At 45.6% G+C, this 19499-nt stretch overlaps 2 protein-coding genes across 2 annotated transcripts; both read left to right on the top strand.

The window, feature by feature from the left end:
* The first annotated feature begins 5463 nt into the window (after nucleotides 1–5463).
* LOC114830345 (fibronectin-like) lies at nucleotides 5464–17222 on the top strand. Its single transcript, XM_034291337.1, has 22 exons — nucleotides 5464–5539; nucleotides 5669–5929; nucleotides 6276–6536; nucleotides 6647–6910; nucleotides 7207–7467; nucleotides 7631–7891; nucleotides 8032–8289; nucleotides 9685–9948; nucleotides 10178–10441; nucleotides 10618–10875; nucleotides 11050–11310; nucleotides 11581–11841; nucleotides 12019–12288; nucleotides 12440–12697; nucleotides 12801–13061; nucleotides 13349–13609; nucleotides 13939–14049; nucleotides 14317–14574; nucleotides 14673–14810; nucleotides 16017–16280; nucleotides 16482–16742; nucleotides 16954–17222. Exons 1-22 carry the CDS (start codon nucleotides 5464–5466, stop codon nucleotides 17220–17222), a joined length of 5301 nt encoding a protein of 1766 aa, XP_034147228.1.
* Nucleotides 17223–18038: 816 nt separating this feature from the next.
* LOC117594238 (fibronectin type III domain-containing protein 7-like) lies at nucleotides 18039–18962 on the top strand. Its single transcript, XM_034291336.1, has 3 exons — nucleotides 18039–18195; nucleotides 18496–18751; nucleotides 18920–18962. The coding sequence occupies exons 1-3, from the start codon at nucleotides 18039–18041 to the stop codon at nucleotides 18960–18962; spliced, it is 456 nt and encodes a 151-aa protein (XP_034147227.1).
* The last annotated feature ends 537 nt before the right edge of the window (nucleotides 18963–19499 follow it).

Genomic DNA, 19499 nt, shown 5'->3' with positions numbered 1-19499 from the left:
AAAGCAGTTTTGGAACAGATTGTGTTACTATACTCTCATAAGCATTATTTGGACAGTATTGTAATTTAGGAAGTAGTATATTGCTATCATAATGGTGAGAAAAGGGCAATTTTCTTTCGAGACGTTGCAAAGAAAGCCAAAGTGTCACACCATCAAAAGGCACCTGGAAACTAGAAAAAACTTGTATAGGAAGATTTCTGGCAGACCCAAAGCCACAAAAGAATCAGAAAAAAGTGTAAAGTGTGAAGAAAATACTTTGCAATGCAGGTTCGACAGGTCGAGTGATAGTAAGAAAGCCATTTTCTGAGCTGAGATGGCAAAACAGAAAAAAGAGGCTTTCCTGAGCCATGTATCACCACCAGTGGACTACTGAAGACTGGAAGGTCTTATGGACCGACAAATCCAATTCTGACATTTTTGGTTCATTACGCAGGGTTATTGTATTCCGTCGAGTCAGTGAAAGTGAAACGTGATGGTCTGGGCCTCTTTTGTTGGATCCAGACTTGACAACTTGCACAGAGTGAATTGCACCCTGAACTAAAATGGCTACAACCACATTTTTCAGTGCATTCAATATCCTCAGGTGTGTGACTATTTGGTCAGTGGTTCATCCTACAGCAAGGTAATGACCCAGAACATCCCTTTAGACAATGTCAGAACTACCTGACAGAAAAGAGACGGTAGGCTTCAAATCATAGAATGGCCAGCAAAGACTCCAGACTTTCAACCCCATCAAGTTGGTTTGGGATAAACTGGGCAAAAGGGGGAACACAAAGCAACATACAGTGCAAGACATTTGTGGGAACATCTGCAGCACTGTTGGGAAAAACCTTCCAAACAATATCTGATGTCCATTGTATAAAGAATGCCACGAGTGTGTTTGGCTGGCATGTCAGCAAAAGGTGGCTACTTTGACGTGTACAATCTTTTTTAATTCCATTTTGTTAAATGAAACTATTCCATTATTTACTTTTTGTCTTGAATTGTTTATTTGTTCTATTGCTTTCATTTCAGGGTATATTAAGACTGGAAAAATGGATGTGTCATAAAGCCCTTTATTTCTCCATGTTCCTCCAACATGTTCCTTCTTTCTCTCTCGCCAGTGATTCAACCGCCAGGTGGCCTTGCCGTAGTAGCAACAGACAGTAGCACCGCCCATGTATCCTGGCAGGCGGTCAGCAAAGTTCTGTTGTATCAGTTAAGCATTACTAACAGCAACAACCCCAGCCTTCTTGTCCTGAAGAACACCACTGCCACCTTCATGGACATCAGCAACCTAAAACCCTGCTCCACCTACACGTTCGGCGTCTCCTCGGTCAACGCCTTCCTGGAGGCCGGAGAGCCTGCCAGTGTCTCTTACAACACCTCCAGTGAGTGCAGTCTGGATTCACTGACTAACACGTACGCATGCCCGCCGCGCAGATGCTGAGTGTCAAAAACACCCAGACAGATGTAAATGTGATCCCTGCTGGTTCTTGCTTTCAGCCATGGACGTGGTGGCCTTTGTCTCAACGGACTACAGCTGTTCCAGCGGGATGGCGACGGTGACCTGGGGAGAGGTGTTGGGCGCCAGTTTCTACAGGTTGTTACACTGACCTCAGAGGGTTTCCCTCCACTGGTTCGGCTAGGCTATCTGGTGGCTTGATTTCTTTAAGTAGTCATTGAACGGGCTCCTCTCCTTAAGACATCAAAGAACTGCCGAAGCGCAGTTAAGTCATCACAGTAAAGGAATACTCCAAAAAATAAATACACTTCCCTACCAATCCGAAAACAAACGTTATTTCTGATCACAAATCTGGATCTGGGACTTTCCCAGTCTGGTCCAGTTATGTCTGGAGTTTTCACAGTGGGGTCACATGGTCAGGGCCGAGTGTCTGTCCCCTCGTACTGAAAGTGTTTCTGAATAACCAATGTTTGTTACGTCCATCTGCCGTCTAGTGCCAAGGTTATTGGGGGGAATGGGACGGCCCTGTTCTGCAACTCTACTTCAGACACATGCGACATCCCCATAACGACCTGTGGAGAGACATATCTGGTCCAGGTCACCGCCGTCTCAGGAGACTGCCAGAGCACCTCCAACATCCCCACATACTTTGATACAGGTGAAGTACACAGGCATCTGTTTTTTTCTCTTTCTATCGTTCGTTCGATCAAACTGTCACTTCGTTCATTTATCTCATCTGTCTCAGCCCCTTTCACATACACACACCCCTCTCTGTGACACACACACACCTTATCCCAGGCACACTTTAACCGTCACCATCAACAACTGATCCCCCTGTGTCAGTCCTTAGGGACTCTCTCCTCCATCCTCCTGTGATATCTGATGTTTGTTTCCCATTCTAATCACCGGTACACACCCATGTAGTGTCAATGTCTTAGAACAGGAGAAGATATAATGTTCTGTGGAAGAGGTTGTATGAAAGGTCAGGCAGTGATAGTGTCTCTCAGCGGGATAATTATCTTAATGTACACACACACTCACAAAGAGATATGCAGACATACAGGCACCTACACACACTGAGACACATGCATGCGCACAAACACAGATCAGAAAACGCATTACAACACGCCCTGTGATCTTGCTGTAAGACTGAGGCATGCACTGGTACTGATGTGTAAAGGTACTGAGAACACACAAAGGATAGTGAACTAGCTTCCATCATGTCAACAACAAGAGACAAAGACACATAGACCTTGGTCCATTCTGGTTGGGGTTCCACTGTTGTCCTGGTTAAAGACAGTATACAGAAAAAAGTAAACTTTTCTGTTGCTTTAAACCTACATGACTACTGACTGTAACTCATCAGGACTGTCACCAGTTTACTGTCTTCCCCTGGGTGCGCAAAAGGCCGCAACACAGAAAAAGAGCTGCAGTCCGGCATATACCACTCTAATACACTCTTATACCACTCCTACACCACTGCTATACCACTCCTACACCACTCCTATACCACTCCTATACCACTCCTACACCACTCCTATACCACTCCTATACCACTCCTACACCACTCCTACACCACTCCTATACACTCCTACACCACTACAACACCACTCCTATACCACTTCTACACCACTCGTATACCACTCCTATACCACTCCTACACCATTCCTACACCACTCCTATACCACTCCTACACCACTCTTACACCACTCCTATACCACTCCTACACCACACCTATATCACTCCTATACCACTACTACACCACTCCTACACCACTCCTATACCACTCCTACACCACTCGTATACCACTCCTATACCACTCCTGCACCACTCCTATACCACTCCTACACCATTCCTACACCACTCCTATACCACTCCTACACCACTCCTACACCACTCCTATACCACTCCTACACCACACCTATATCACTCCTATACCACTCCTACACCACTCCTACACCACTCCTATACCACTTCTACACCACTCGTATACCAATCCTATACCACTCCTGCACCACTCCTATACCACTCCTACACCATTCCTATACCACTCCTATACCACTCCTACACCACTCCTACACCACTCCTATACCACTCCTGCACCACTCCTATACCACTCCTACACCATTCCTATACCACTCCTATACCACTCCTACACCACTCCTACACCACTCCTATACCACTCCTACACCACTCCTATATCACTCCAATTCCACTCCTATACCACTCCTACACCACTCCTACACCACTCCTATACCACATATACATGTTTTACACAGTTTGTTCTGATCAAAACAAGTCTTCATTCAATCCTCAACAATGGCCTACTTAATACAATAAAACACATTTTGCCTATTTACAAAAAGTTTCATCTGTGGTGTAATGGGACAAATCTGACCCTGTAGTAAATATGGGGTGTTTATGCAGAGAAATACATTGTGAATGTTATAAAATCATATAAGAATAGTATAATAATATTGTGCAATAATATAAAAATTATGTTTCATGCCAAGAAAGTGTATTGACTTCAACTGTAGAGAGGCACGTAGCAAATATGATCTCACGCACACACCCGCACTCTCTCTTTCACTCACACACATACACACACGCGGACACACAGACACAAATACACATACACATCTCCTGTCCCCCTGCTGTATGACAGTATATTACATTATAGGCTGGAGCTTTCTCACTCTCTCTTTGAAGTTAGCCTTTACTGAAGACACCACCGTTGTCTCATACGGTCCCAAGAGGAACAAAAAGTGATGCTGATGAATGAGTGCACTCTGCAGTAATCCTGGATTACAATAAAAACAAAGGAGGAGTTGACAACTTGTACAAGGTCACTAGCAACTACACTTGCCAACGGATGACAGCAAGGTGGACATTGGTAATGTTTTACCACATCTTGGATGTTTTGGCCTACAGTGCATTTGTGGTGTGGACTGAAATTAATCCTTTGTGGAACTCTGCAAAGCCATACAAAAGAAGGCTCTTTCTGGAGGAGCTAGGAAGATGTCTTGTGAGTCCTCAAATTGAGCAACAGCCATGTCTTCCCCGGAAACCCTGCCTCTGCCAGCAGCTTCAAGCCAAGGATGCAACCGTACCAATCCATCCAGCTGGACCTCCTGGAAACAGGAGGAAGAGATGCCAGTGCCGCTCTAATATGCCGCTCTAACATCAAGACCAGCACCATCTGCTACAAATGTCAAAAATACATTTGCAAGGCACACACCCAAACATTCACATGATGCCCATCATGCATATTAACATGAACACATACATACATAAATGTGAGCGGACGCTCACTTCTACTTTCACAATTTACTTTTCTTCTCTATAAGGAAAAACTGATTTTATTTTGGGGATTATCTTGTTCATTATCAGCCTCTCATGGTCTTATAATATATTTGTACATTGTTAATACATATTGAAAGAATATATACTGTATCTTAATAAGTTATTTAGCAGAAAAAACATTTCATTGGATAATGATTAGTGTTTTTTGTAATGAATTCAAACATGGGTCAAATTTGACCCCAAAACACTAAGGTTTTAAACCCTTTTCGAACACAATATGAGGGATACACTCACTTTCCTCAGTCCCAGTGCTCTGAGCTCCCCCTCATCTCATAATGTACCATAAGTGTACTAGCCACTCTGTCAGTCATACATCACAGATCAAAGGATTTGTGTCACTTAGAAATGTCCCTGTTTTTGAAAGAAAAGCATTTTTCTGTCCATTAACAAGTTTCCAGTCCACAGCCGTTTTACTTGTGCCTGAACTCCTGAACCCGATCCTTGTACCACCCTAAACCCTGACCCTAACCTCTGAACTTAAACCCTGACCCTAACCCCTGAACGCCTCTGTCCCTGCCACCAGTGCCCTGCGCTCCCTCCCAGACTGCAGTGTACCGCGAGTGTTCCAGCAACGTGGTGATATTCTCCTGGGCTCCCACTAACAACACCTTCTACTACGTGGCCAGTTCCCAGGACTCAGAAGGCAGAGTGACGGAATGTGTCACCACGGACACCGCATGCTACTTCACGGACACCAACTGCGGACTCTCCTACCAGTTCACGGTCTACGCCGTCAGTAACTGCAACAGTGGAACCAGCTCCTTGAAGAGCGTCAACACCTGTGAGCCATTGGGAGTGGGGGTGTACTACGATAATTAAAGTGTGTGTACAGCTTTACCCTACTCTCTCTCTTCTCTCCAGCCCCTTGTTTGCCCCAGAACATAAAGACATCAGTGGACTGTGTTTCTGACTCCTTGATCACCTCCTGGGACCTGGCGGCTGGGGCTCTGTCCTACACTGTGGAGGCTAGTGGCACCAAAGGGGGCAGCTACAACTGTAGCTCCTACAGCAACAGCTGTGCCATTCCTGGTGTTGCCTGTGGGGACAGTCTGAGCATCTGGGTCACTGCCTCAGACCATGAATGCACCACAGAGAAGACCTTGGGACAGGCGGCTGAGACCGGTGAGTAGAGCAGGATGATGGATTCTGATGGAGGTTATTTTAGATGTAAACATTAGAAAACACTGTCACATCCGTATGTACTGGACTCAACTGGGATTCATTTAGATGTTCTTAACTAAAGCCAGTTATGACTTGATACCCAAACCAGTGATCAAGGTTCTAGCTGCACTCTGTTTCCATTGTTTCCATGGAATCTCATGTTGTCCTCACCTTGTATTGTTGGGCATAAATCTTAGCTGAAATATAATGTCATAATAGTCACTTTGTTACCCTAACTTGAAACCTGCGTCCATTCAGTTCATCACCCGGTAACTCACTCATTTATTCAACCTCTTCTCTCCTCCAGCTCCCTGTCCTCCAGAACAGATCATGGCCTACAGAGACTGTGCAGCCAGTCATGCCCTGATAGTGTGGCAGAACTACCAGGGCACTGGCTCCTACATAGCCACTATCCAGGACCAGGATGGAGGTCAGCTCAGCTGCAACACCACCAGCTCCAGCAGCTGTATCATCAGCCAGCTACGCTGTGGACAGACATACACCGTCACCGTCACCTATAGTGATAGAGGGTGTCCTAGCACCTCGGCTCCTATCACCATGGACGCAGGTACATGAGTGTGTGTTGTTCAGGTGTACCTGCATCTGCACTTGTAATAAAAACCCCACAAATACTGATACTGAACACACACACTGACCCTGCCTTCTGTCTGTCTCCAGTACCGTGTGTCCCCACTAACGTCACAGCCGTACATACCTGTGGACAGACTTCCATTGATGTCACCTGGGCAACCAGCCTGGGGGCTTCGCAATACACAGCGGTCGCTATGGATAACAGGGGTCATCAGTCCCAGTGCTCCTCCAATCAGACGAGCTGTAGCATCGCCAACCTCCAATGTGGGCAGGTGTACACTGTGGGCGTCATGGTGACGGATGACAACAACTGTACCAGCCTTCTGAGCCAGACTATCTCACTGCCCTCTGGTACATATGCTGTATGATTGATTCACTTACTGACTGACTCTCTTAACTCATACTGTATGAGCAATTCACTAACTGCCTGACTCTTGGTATGCATACCATATGACTGATTCCCCTTACTGACTGACTTTTTACACATATAATATGACTGATTCACTGAATTACTTGCTGAATACATACTGTATGACTGATTCACTTACAGACTGAGTATTTGCACACATACCGTAGGACTGATTCATTGACTGATTGGTCGTGTTAATTCGATAGTTGACATAACACCATCCCTGTCTCCTCCTCAGACCCCTGCCCTCCTACCAACCTCTCCAGTCTAATGGACTGTTCCAGTGGTTCTACCTTTCTGTCCTGGTCTCCAAGCCCCAACGCAGTTTCCTACTCTGGGAAGGCTGTGGGGCCGAATGGGGAAGCATTGTCCTGTAACACCTCCACCACCGGCTGTGTGCTGGGCAGGATGGCCTGTGCCCAGGTGTACACACTCACTGTGTCTGCCTCAGACGGCACCTGTGTCACTCCCTACAGCGCCCCCTTACTGCAAGAGTCAGGTACTGTATCTGAATCAAACAAGGAAATCATATTAAGATTAATCATAATTCTTATTGCAACATACTTTACATTGAAATGAAAATCACCTCCAGGATTATACAGGGTCATTTTTGTTTGGCTGATGAATAGTTTTTTCTGATTCCTTTCTCTTTTGTGCTTCAGCTCCCTGTACTCTTGTAAATGTGGTCAATCACCTCGACTGTGAAAACAACACTCTGGTGGTCAGCTGGGATGCTGGACACAAGCCCCTTAACTACAGTGCCACCGCTAGTGCTGGGGATGGAACTGCAATCTCCTGTAATGTACAGGACACAACCTGCAGCCTGACTGGTCTTCAATGTGGCCAGCAGTATAATGTCACTGTCATGGCATCCTATGGCAGCTGTAATGGACCAAACAGCACCCCACAGCATATTAAAACAGGTCATTTTACTTTGAAATTAGATTGCATCTCCAGATATGAAAAATGAAAATAGATTTTTTGCAATTTTTTTTCTTCTCCACAATCTGGTTTCAAGGAACATAATTGAATGAAAATAATGTTTTGCTTCTATTCCCCTTAGCGGCGTGTGTTCCTCAGAATGTCAAAGGGAATATGACCTGCGGAACACACAGTCTGATGGCTTCTTGGAGCTCCGCCCCCGGCGCCAACTCCTACGTAGCCATGGTGATGGGTCCTAACGGGTACTCAGGGTCCTGTAACACAACCAGCCTGTCCTGTCCCTTCTCCAAACTGCAGTGTGCCAGCCAGTATGACATCAGCGTGACATCACAAGGCAGCAGCTGTAACAGCTCGGCTAGCCAGACCTCCATGATAACAGGTATGGTAGAACAAGAAACGGAACCGGGCAAGCCTAATTCTGCTGGCCAGCCATTAGAAGGGATGAAGGCTGTTGCCCAAGCTGGATTCGATCCACGGTTTATTATATGACAGACTGTGACTGTAACCACTACGCTATTTAAACAGTGGGTGCATGTGATACGTGTGTATATATGTGGTGTCTGTTTACTTGCATTGTGAAACCAATTAGTCAAAACATCACGGTTCCCTACATTAGTTAACATCCAAACCAACAGCAAGTACAGTGGATATAAAAAGTCTACACAGCCTGTTAAAATGCCAGGTTCTTGCGATGTAAAAGAATGAGACAAAGATGTATAGAATGTTATATAGAAGTCATTGCACACCTGCCATCATTTAAAGTGAGTCTGATTAATACCAAGAACTGGACGTCTCTCCAAAATTGATGAAAAGACGATAGGAAAACTGGTCAGGGAGGCTTCCAAGAGGCCTACAGCAACATTAAAGGAATTGTCTGGCAAGTACTGGCTGTGTGCTACATGTTTCAAAAATCTCCCGTATTCTTCATATGAATGGGCTATGGGGTAGGGTGGCAAGACAGAAGCCCTTTCTTACAAAGAAAAACATCCAAGCCCGGCTGAAGTTTGCAAAAACAAACATCAAGTCTCCCAAAAGCATGTGGGAAAATATGCTATGGGCTTATGAAACAAAGGTTGAACTTTTTGGCCATAATTCCAAAAGGTATGTTTGCCGCAAAAACACTGCACATCACCCAAAGAGCACCATACCCACAGTGAAGCATGGTGGTGGCAGCATCATGCTTTGGGGCTGGTTTTCTTCAGCTGGAACCGGGGCCTTAGTCAGGGTGGAGAGAATTATGAACAGTGAATCCGGAACAAATCCTAATGCCTAATTTGTTTGGTCCATGGTGAGGATCATACCCCAGTCACCTCAGCTTTCCCAACTACTACACAATTTAACAATGGGTAGTCAGTCAGTCAGTCATTCAGTCAGGAAGACATTCGCTCTTCTTGGTCGGCTCCTGTAACGTGAGCTGGCAAAATGTGGAATAGACCGAAGCAGCCTTGTGGAAGAAGATCACTGTAAACTGTCTAATAGTTGAACATTGCTGCATAATGCATGACATCAATAACGAAACTACTATGCTTATTAAACAGAAGAAAAAATGAACATACAAATACCATCACTAATATTCAGTAATTTCCTATAAGAACTGTTCACTATAAATGTGTCTAAGATCTAGTTTTCCATTCTTGTTACCTCCTATGGTCACTGCCCATAGTAGTTGGCAAAACAGCACAACCGGATCTGGCACCAGGCTATATTCCCCTTTGAAGGTGCAGTAGGATTCTCTGATTGACCTCTTGTCATATTTGCCCTTATTTTCCACCAGCCCCCTGTGATCCTGTCAATGTGGCCTACTCTCTGAAATGTGGTACAGACTTAGTGACCATGTCTTGGGATGCAAGCTCTGGAGCAGTGGCTTACAGCGTGTTCGCTCAGGTGGACGGGTCACTGGATGTCACTTCCTGTACAAGCAGCATTACTTCCTGTCAGCTAAACACATTGGGTTGTGGACAAGTGTACAATGTGACAGTTCTGGCTGACAATGGGATATGCAATAGCACAGGAGAGAACAGCTCCATTCTGATTACAGGTAAAGAGAGAGGGTGAGATGGAGGGATTAGAGATAGAGGGATGAGAGATGACAAAAAATTATTTTTTTTAAACAAAGACAATTTGAGAAAAAAATGAAATAACATTATAATAATAAACCGTGGCATAGTGGTAAAAAATGAAAATGTAAACATACATAAAATGTTAGGTTTTAGTGCCAGGCTAAAATGGGCTGTAAAAGACAATAACCTTCTTCCTCCCTCTCTCAGCTCCTTGCCCACCCACAATCCTGTACAGCTCTGTACACTGTGGCACAGACTCTGCCTCTCTCTCCTGGACACCAGTGCCAAATGCTATAGGCTACGTAGCTAACGCTTCATCCACTAACGGCCGGCTAGCTTGGTGCAGCTCAGTTAACGACACTAGCTGTGAGCTAACAGGGCTAGACTGCGGTGAGGTTTACTCTGTCAATGTCATCGCCATGGGAAACCAATGTGCCAGTGCACCTAGCTCCTCCGTCAACATTAATACAGGTATGAAAGCCTCTGTATGTGTCCGTGTGTATGTGAACAGGTTTTACTATATACAGAGACAAATATTCACCAAACAAAACAAGCAGATTTTGTAAACTGACAATCCATATAAACTGACAATAAAGCGCATTGTGTTGTTGACCTACCATGAATACCTGATCCTCCCAAACCCCCAGCTCCCTGCGCCCCCACCATGGTTACCTCCCAGTACAACTGCAGCTCCAACGTAGCCGTGTTGAACTGGGCCGACTCAGTGGGACGCGTCTCCTTCATGGCTCGGCTGGATGGAACGGACCACCAGGACAACTGCACTTCAACAGGCACCAGCTGCTCCTTCACAGACCTGTACTGTGGTCACTCATACAAGGTTACGGTCCAGGCCCTGGGAACAGATTGTAACAGCAGCCTCAGCACACCTGCAGAGATCGACACAGGTAGACTGCACACAGGAAACATTTCTGAATGACGGCAAAGTAGAAAGTCCACAGGTTTCTTCATTTCAAACGGTGTCTTGTACTGATGGTTGAGTTGTTCACTATTCCTCTCTTTCTAAGTCCTCTCTCCCTGTTTGTCCTACTGTCTCTCACTGTTTCTCTCGTTCTTCGCAGTCCCTTGTGCCCCTCAGAATGTGAGTGCCGGTCTGCTGTGTGCCAACCACTCAGCCCTGATTACATGGGTAAGAAACCCCAGGTCTGTGTCGTACAACGTCATTGTCCTGGGTGAAGACGGGGACTCTAAAAACTGTCACACCAACGACACTAGTTGCCAGGTTCCAGACCTGCACTGTGGCACTATCTACAACATCACAGTCACACCCTTCTCCAGGACGTGCTCTGGAGTCGCTAGTACAGCCTACACCTTCAATGCTGGTACGGTGAAAAACCTTACTGGAGTATTTCAGGAGATTATTATTATAAAGGCCATAGATGATAGCTTTCACTATCACTGACACACATATCCTCTCTTTATCTCTCTGTGTCCCTGTGACACTCTCTTTCTGTCTCTCTTCCTCACCTTTTCTTTGTTATTTTGTCACTCTCTTTTTGTCACTTTCTCTCTGTCTCTATCTGTCTTTCTTTTTCTCCCTTTTTGTCTTTCTTTCTCCCGCTGTCTCTCTTTTTCTTTCTCTCTCATTGCAGGTTCTTGTGCCCCCACTGATGTCATAGTGTCTCCACAGTGTAATAGCAATATGAGCACTGTGTCCTGGACAGCGGTTGCCGGGGCAGATATGTATGTAGCGACCGCCACAGACAATAATGGACACAGTGACACCTGCAGCTCTAACTCTACAGGATGCTCCTTCACCGCCCTGCGCTGTGCCCAGACCTACAATGTCACCGTAGTTACCATCTACAGGGGTTGTGCTAGTGACCCCAGCCCTAACATTGAACTCAGAACAGGTGGGAAGAAGAGAGTTATGTTTCTATCTACATCCAACCTGTTGTAATGATCACCTTTTATTGAAATGCAATTAATATTCAAGAGCACCTGAATGTATTTTGTAGCATATTATCTAATTTGAATTTTTTTGTCTTCTAACTTCTTGTTCACTAACATCATGTCTCCTGTCTCCTCAGCCCTGTGTCCACCCAGCAATCTGAAGGGCTCAGTGTCCTGTCAGACCAACATCCTGTCCCTGATTTGGGACGCCAGCCCAGTGTATAGCGCTAACTACACATTACACTCCCAGAAGATAGGGGCCACTAACACCACCATCTCCTACCCCACGTCTGATACCTTCCTTTCCATCTCAGGCCTGCAGTGCGGGGAACTCTATGCATTCCAAGTGGTTGCTAGTGACAACACCTGTAACAGCAGCCTTAGCCTGCCGCTGTTGATACATACAGGTAGACCAGGCCTTGATGTTGGTTCAATGGTGCCCACATTTGAATATTATTTAGGTCCTGCTTGGGCGAAATACATGGACCATATTGACTCGTTATTCTCACCACCTATTGGCTGATGTCATCACATGACATCTGTCTCTCTGCCCCTCAGTTCCATGCCAGCCAACAAACCTGGTGGTGAATGTGGAATGTGGAACCAACCATGGCATTATGTCCTGGGACAAGAGCATCGGTGCCAGCTACTACATCGCAGCGGTGATGGGTGACGATGGGCATGAGGCTTCCTGTACTTCCAACGATACTTCCTGTGTGGTGACATTGCACTGCGGACAGATGTACTCGTCAACACTGGTGGCCTCCACAGACTTCTGTAATAGCACTCTGCACACTGACATTAAATTTTTCTCTGGTAAGAAACACAAACAAACAATGCACCGAAAATGTGTTCACAAAAGCCCACATGTCACCTAATGTAGGATAATAAGATATGTTCTCCCTCTGGCCTCCACTAGCCCCCTGCCTGCCTGATAATGTGGTGGCAGAGCTGGACTGTCAGTCCAACGTGTTAACTGTCCAGTGGCAGGATAGCCCTGGAGAGGACATCTACACAGCCTTGGCCATCAGGAGTGATGGCTACCAAGCCTCCTGTAACTCCTCCTTTAACTCCTGTAGTATTACCAACCTGCCGTGTGGTCAGACCTATGATGTTGCCGTCACTTCCTCCACCATCAACTGTTCCATCATAGCTGGATCAGACTACAAGGTCCAGTCTGGTAAGTAAGCTGTTGCAAATAGGAATCGTAGATGAGCTAAGGGCAACAGCAATCTATGAGAAAGCCTTTATAACAAAAGTACCTTTAGGAGCAACGGGTTTTCAACAATGTTAGCATTTTGTCATGAATGCCAGGGGCACCAGACAAGAAGTATTTTTGGATGTACAGAATGTCACGTTTGGCAATTTTTTTTTTGTGTAATATTGTAATTTATTATCCTCTGTGCGTTTGGGGAGCGTGTTTCCTTTCTCTACGACACCTAAATCCCGACCCCTCCTCCCCTCCAGCCCCCTGTGACCCCCAAAACTCCACAGTGGAACTGGAGTGCAGCACCAACGTTGCCACGGTGACCTGGGACCTGACCAGCACAGCCCAGAACTACACGGTTACAGCCACAGATGCGTTTGGCAACAACTCCAGCTGCAGCACCAGCAAAACAAGCTGTTCCTTCTCAGATCTGAACTGTGGACAGACCTACACCTTCAGTGTCATGGGACACACCAATGTGTGTATGAGTGAAGTCAGCTCTCCCATGCAGATGCTAACAGGTATTGGTGCAATGAAACTGTTCTTACATTTGAGAAACATAAGAAATATTAGCCTTTAGACCGTCATTTGTTTATGAATTACATAAAACCTTTTCGAAAGGAGTGGTGTAGTTCAAACACAATATACTTCTAACTAATGCCACACAATATCATTTAAACCAAATCCACACTGTTAAGAAGCCATCATCAGTAGCAAAATATGTCCTACCATCAAGCTGCTCACAAAACTATAACATCATAGAATTGCTATCAGCCTAACACTTTTCTACTGATACCAGGCTGAATAAACATGTTCTGGTGTTCACTTGGTTTTGCCTCTCTTTCCCCAGCTCCTTGCATGCCCACTAATGTTTCTTCCAGTCTGGACTGTGGTACAGGCATGGCCCTCATCACTTGGAACAGTGCAGTGGGAGCTACAGCCTACACTGTACAGGCAAAGGGTAACCATGGTCACAACTCCTCCTGCAGCAACACAGGAACCCAATGTTCCCTTAGCGACCTGGCATGTGGGCAGGAGTACACCGTTGTTGTTGTATCAATGCATGCTGGGTGTCTCGGTCAGGCCAGTCAGTCTGTACATTTCACTACAGGTAAACAGCCTAAATTCTTTAAGGTGTAAATAAACACTCAAATTATTTAACCTCTGCATCTAAACTTTCTGAAAGTCATAAATTCATATTTTGGTCTGTTCTTTCTAACACCTTCAGCTCCCTGTTCCCCTCAACCTGTGGAAACCCAACTGAACTGCTTGTCTGGAATGTTGAACATTGCCTGGCAACCGAGAGCAGGGGCAACCAGTTACCATGCAACTGTACAGGAAGGAAGTAATATAATGATGTGCGACACCAATACATCTTCCTGTGTCGTCCCCAACCTGAGCTGTGGCAACACCTACAATGTTACGGTGGTAGCACAGGGCCAATCCTGCAACAGCTCTCACTCTGAAGCCAAGGAGATTTCAACAGGTATGGATATAGAATTACATTTTTAATTGATTCATTCATTAAAATGACTGATGACTAGAGCACTGCCTCCCCTGACCTTCTGCCCTCTGTCCCACCAGCCCCCTGCCCACCCACCGCAGTCTCGGCCACCGTGAACTGCTCAACCAACATTGCTGAGGTCACCTGGCAATCCCAGAATGTACTGGGGGTGGCATACAGTGCCCAGGCTGTGGCAGCCCAGGAGAGTGCAGTGTACTGTAACACGGCTGACACTAATTGTATTCTCATTGGCCTGAAGTGTGGCAGTGTGTACAATGTTACTGTCATAGCCTCAAAGGACAACTGTTCCAGTCTCCCAAGCCTGGCATATACCTTTTTAACAGGTTAGTGATATGTATACCTTTATAACAGGTTAGTGTCATGCATACCTTTGTAACAAGTCAGTGACATGTATACAGTTATAAAAGGTTAGTGACATGTACACCTGTATAACAGATTAAGGACATGTATACCTTTATAACAGGTATGTGACATGCATACCTTCATAACAGGTTAGTGACATGTAAACCTTCATCACAGGTTAGTGACATGTATAACTTCATCACAGGTTAGTGACAAGTACCCATTTATAACAGGTTAGTGACATGCATACCTTCATAACAGGAAAGTGACATGTATACTGCCATAACAGGTTAGTGACATGTATACCTTTATAACAGGTAAGTGACATGTATACCTTTATAACAGGTTAGTGACATGCATACCTTCATAACAGGATAGTGATGTGTATACCTTTATAACAGGTTAGTGACATGCATAGCTTTGTAATGGGTCAGTGAGATGTATACCTTCACAACAAGTTGGTGACATGCATATCTATATAACAGGTTAGTGACATGTATACCTTCATAACAGGTTAGTGACATGCATACCTTTATAACAGGCTAGTGACTTGTATACCTTCATAACATGTTAGTGACATGTACAAATTTATAACAGGTAAGTGGCATATATCGCTAAATAACAGGTCAGTGACATGCATACCTTCATAACAGGTTGGTGACATGTATACCTTCATAACAGGTTAGTGACATGTATACCTTCATAACAGGTTAGTGACATGTACACCTTTAAAATAGGTTAGTGACATGTATACCTTTATAACAGGTCAGTGACATGTATACCTTTATAACAGGTTAGTGACATGTATACCTTCATAACAGGTTAGTGACGTGTATACCTTCATAATATTCTATTCATATGACCTATTAACTATGGAGCAGTAGAGTTTTATACCAGTAGAGCGTCAGGCCAGAACACCCTTCTATGTTTCTGAGGAAACATGTTAAAATCTACCTCACATTTCAGTGTTGCATTATGTGTAAATGACTACAATGTTTTTAACTTACAAAGATTATTTGAAAGTTTCTGTGAGGTTGTGACAACATTCTCCCCTTCCTCAGTTCCCTGTGTGCCCCTCATCTCTGAGGTTCAGCTGCTCTGCTCCTCTGACTCGGCCTATGTCACCTGGGCAACGGCTGCAGGGGCAGAACGTTATGAGGTCACAGCAGAAGACAACCATGGGGGGACCCTACAGTGTAATGCCACTGATGTCACTTCCTGCCTGGTGTCTGGCCTGCAGTGTGGGCAGCAGTATGGTTTCAGTTTGACTGCCTCAAACCGGCTGTGTACCAGTGCTCCAAGTGCTCTGATACAGTCTATAGCAGGTACTATTGTATGTGTGTATGTTTTTTGTGTGTGTGCGTGTGCGTGTGTGTGTGTGTGTGTGTGAACGAGAGAGGGAGAACAGTTTGCTTGTGTCTTTTCAGGACCTTCTGTAGCCCCAGATCCTATCATACCTAAGTCTACAAAACTTTTGAAACTGACAACCTGAAGGCATTGTAACCTGTCTCTGTGCCCCCCTACAGCCCCATGTCCTCCCCAGAATGTCATCACCTCAGTGGGCTGTGAGAACAACACCGCCTCCATCAACTGGAGCAACAGCCAAGGGGCGCTGTCCTATACAGCTAGACTACATGGGGCTGATGGAGAGGCAGCTTGCTGTTCCTCCAACACCTCCAGTTGTGACATCCCTCTGCTTCCATGTGGAGAGATCTACAACGTGACAGTGATTGCCAAGGGACACACCTGCAACAGCTCCCAAAGCTCAGGATCCCCCATTAAGACAGGTGTGCTGCTAAGACAACCAAGGAAACCATGACCCAAACCACCTATACAAACGATACATACAATAAATCATAGCAAAATAGTCACAAACCCCAGTTACTGGTTGTATCTAAAAACTCTCTCTCACAATAAATGTATCTCTACTGTGATAAGTGTGTGTTTGTGTGTGTGCACAACATGAGAAAATGATTTTACTCTCTCTCTTCTCTCTAGCCCCTTGTTTGCCCCGGAACATAAAGACATCAGTGGACTGTGTTTCTGACTCCTTGATCACCTCCTGGGACCTGGCGGCTGGGGCTCTGTCCTACACTGTGGAGGCTAGTGGCACCAAAGGGGGCAGCTACAACTGTAGCTCCTACAGCAACAGCTGTGCCATTCCTGGTGTTGCCTGTGGGGACAGTCTGAGCATCTGGGTCACTGCCTCAGACCATGAATGCACCACAGAGAAGACCTTGGGACAGGCGGCTGAGACCGGTGAGTAGAGCAGGATGATGGATTCTGATGGAGGTTATTTTAGATGTAAACATTAGAAAACACTGTCACATCCGTATGTACTGGACTCAACTGGGATTCATTTAGATGTTCTTAACTAAAGCCAGTTATGACTTGATACCCAAACCAGTGATCAAGGTTCTAGCTGCACTCTGTTTCCATTGTTTCCATGGAATCTCATGTTGTCCTCACCTTGTATTGTTGGGCATAAATCTTAGCTGAAATATAATGTCATAATAGTCACTTTGTTACCCTAACTTGAAACCTGCGTCCATTCAGTTCATCACCCGGTAACTCACTCATTTATTCAACCTCTTCTCTCCTCCAGCTCCCTGTCCTCCAGACCAGATCATGGCCTACAGAGACTGTGCAGCCAGTCATGCCCTGATAGTGTGGCAGAACTACCAGGGCACTGGCTCCTACATAGCCACTATCCAGGACCAGGATGGAGGTCAGCTCAGCTGCAACACCACCAGCTCCAGCAGCTGTATCATCAGCCATCTACGATGTGGACAGACATACACCGTCACCGTCACCTATAGTGATAGAGGGTGTCCTAGCACCTCGGCTCCTATCACCATGGACGCAGGTATATGAGTGTGTGTTGTTCAGGTGTACCTGCATCTGAACTTGTAATAAAAAACCCACAAATACTGATACTGAACACACACACTGACCCTGCCTTCTGTCTGTCTCCAGTACCGTGTGTCCCCACTAACGTCACAGCCGTACATACCTGTGGACAGACTTCCATTGATGTCACCTGGGCAACCAGCCTCGGGGCTTCGCAATACACAGCGGTCGCTATGGATAACAGGGGTCATCAGTCCCAGTGCTCCTCCAATCAGACGAGCTGTAGCATTGCCAACCTCCAATGTGGGCAGGTGTACACTGTGGGCGTCATGGTGACGGATGACAACAACTGTACCAGCCTTCTGAGCCAGACTATCTCACTGCCCTCTGGTACATATGCTGTATGATTGATTCACTTACTGACTGACTCTCTTAACTCATACTGTATGAGCAATTCACTAACTGCCTGACTCTTGGTATGCATACCATATGACTGATTCCCCTTACTGACTGACTTTTTACACATATAATATGACTGATTCACTGAATTACTTGCTGAATACATACTGTATGACTGATTCACTTACAGACTGAGTATTTGCACACATACTGTTGGACTGATTCATTGACTGATCGTGTGGTCGTGTTAATTCGATAGTTGACATAACACCATCCCTGTCTCCTCCTCAGACCCCTGCCCTCCTACCAACCTCTCCAGTCTAATGGACTGTTCCAGTGGTTCTACCTTTCTGTCCTGGTCTCCAAGCCCCAACGCAGTTTCCTACTCTGGGAAGGCTGTGGGGCCGAATGGGGAAGCATTGTCCTGTAACACCTCCACCACCGGCTGTGTGCTGGGCAGGATGGCCTGTGCCCAGGTGTACACACTCACTGTGTCTGCCTCAGACGGCACCTGTGTCACTCCCTACAGCGCCCCCTTACTGCAAGAGTCAGGTACTGTATCTGAATCAAACAAGGAAATCATATTAAGATTAATCATAATTCTTATTGCAACATACTTTACTTTGAAATGAAAATCACCTCCAGGATTATACAGGGTCATTTTTGTTTGGCTGATGAATAGTTTTTTCTGATTCCTTTCTCTTTTGTGCTTCAGCTCCCTGTACTCTTGTAAATGTGGTCAATCACCTCGACTGTGAAAACAACACTCTGGTGGTCAGCTGGGATGCTGGACACAAGCCCCTTAACTACAGTGCCACCGCTAGTGCTGGGGATGGAACTGCAATCTCCTGTAATGTACAGGACACAACCTGCAGCCTGACTGGTCTTCAATGTGGCCAGCAGTATAATGTCACTGTCATGGCATCCTATGGCAGCTGTAGTGGACCAAACAGCACCCCACAGCATATTCAAACAGGTCATTTTACTTTGAAATTAGATTGCATCTCCAGATATGAAAAATGAAAATAGATTTTTTGCAATTTTTTTTCTTCTCCACTATCTGGTTTCAAGGAACATAATTGAATGAAAATAATGTTTTGCTTCTATTCCCCTTAGCGGCGTGTGTTCCTCAGAATGTCAAAGGGAATATGACCTGCGGAACACACAGTCTGATGGCTTCTTGGAGCTCCGCCCCCGGCGCCAACTCTTACGTAGCCATGGTGATGGGTCCTAACGGGTACTCAAGGTCCTGTAACACAACCAGCCTGTCCTGTCCCTTCTCCAAACTGCAGTGT

The sequence above is a fragment of the Esox lucius genome, chromosome 3 (assembly GCF_011004845.1).
Source record: "Esox lucius isolate fEsoLuc1 chromosome 3, fEsoLuc1.pri, whole genome shotgun sequence".
Taxonomy (NCBI): Eukaryota; Metazoa; Chordata; class Actinopteri; order Esociformes; family Esocidae; genus Esox; species Esox lucius.
Note: the sequence above shows the minus strand (reverse complement) of the source record. Positions and strands in the feature narration are given on the sequence as shown.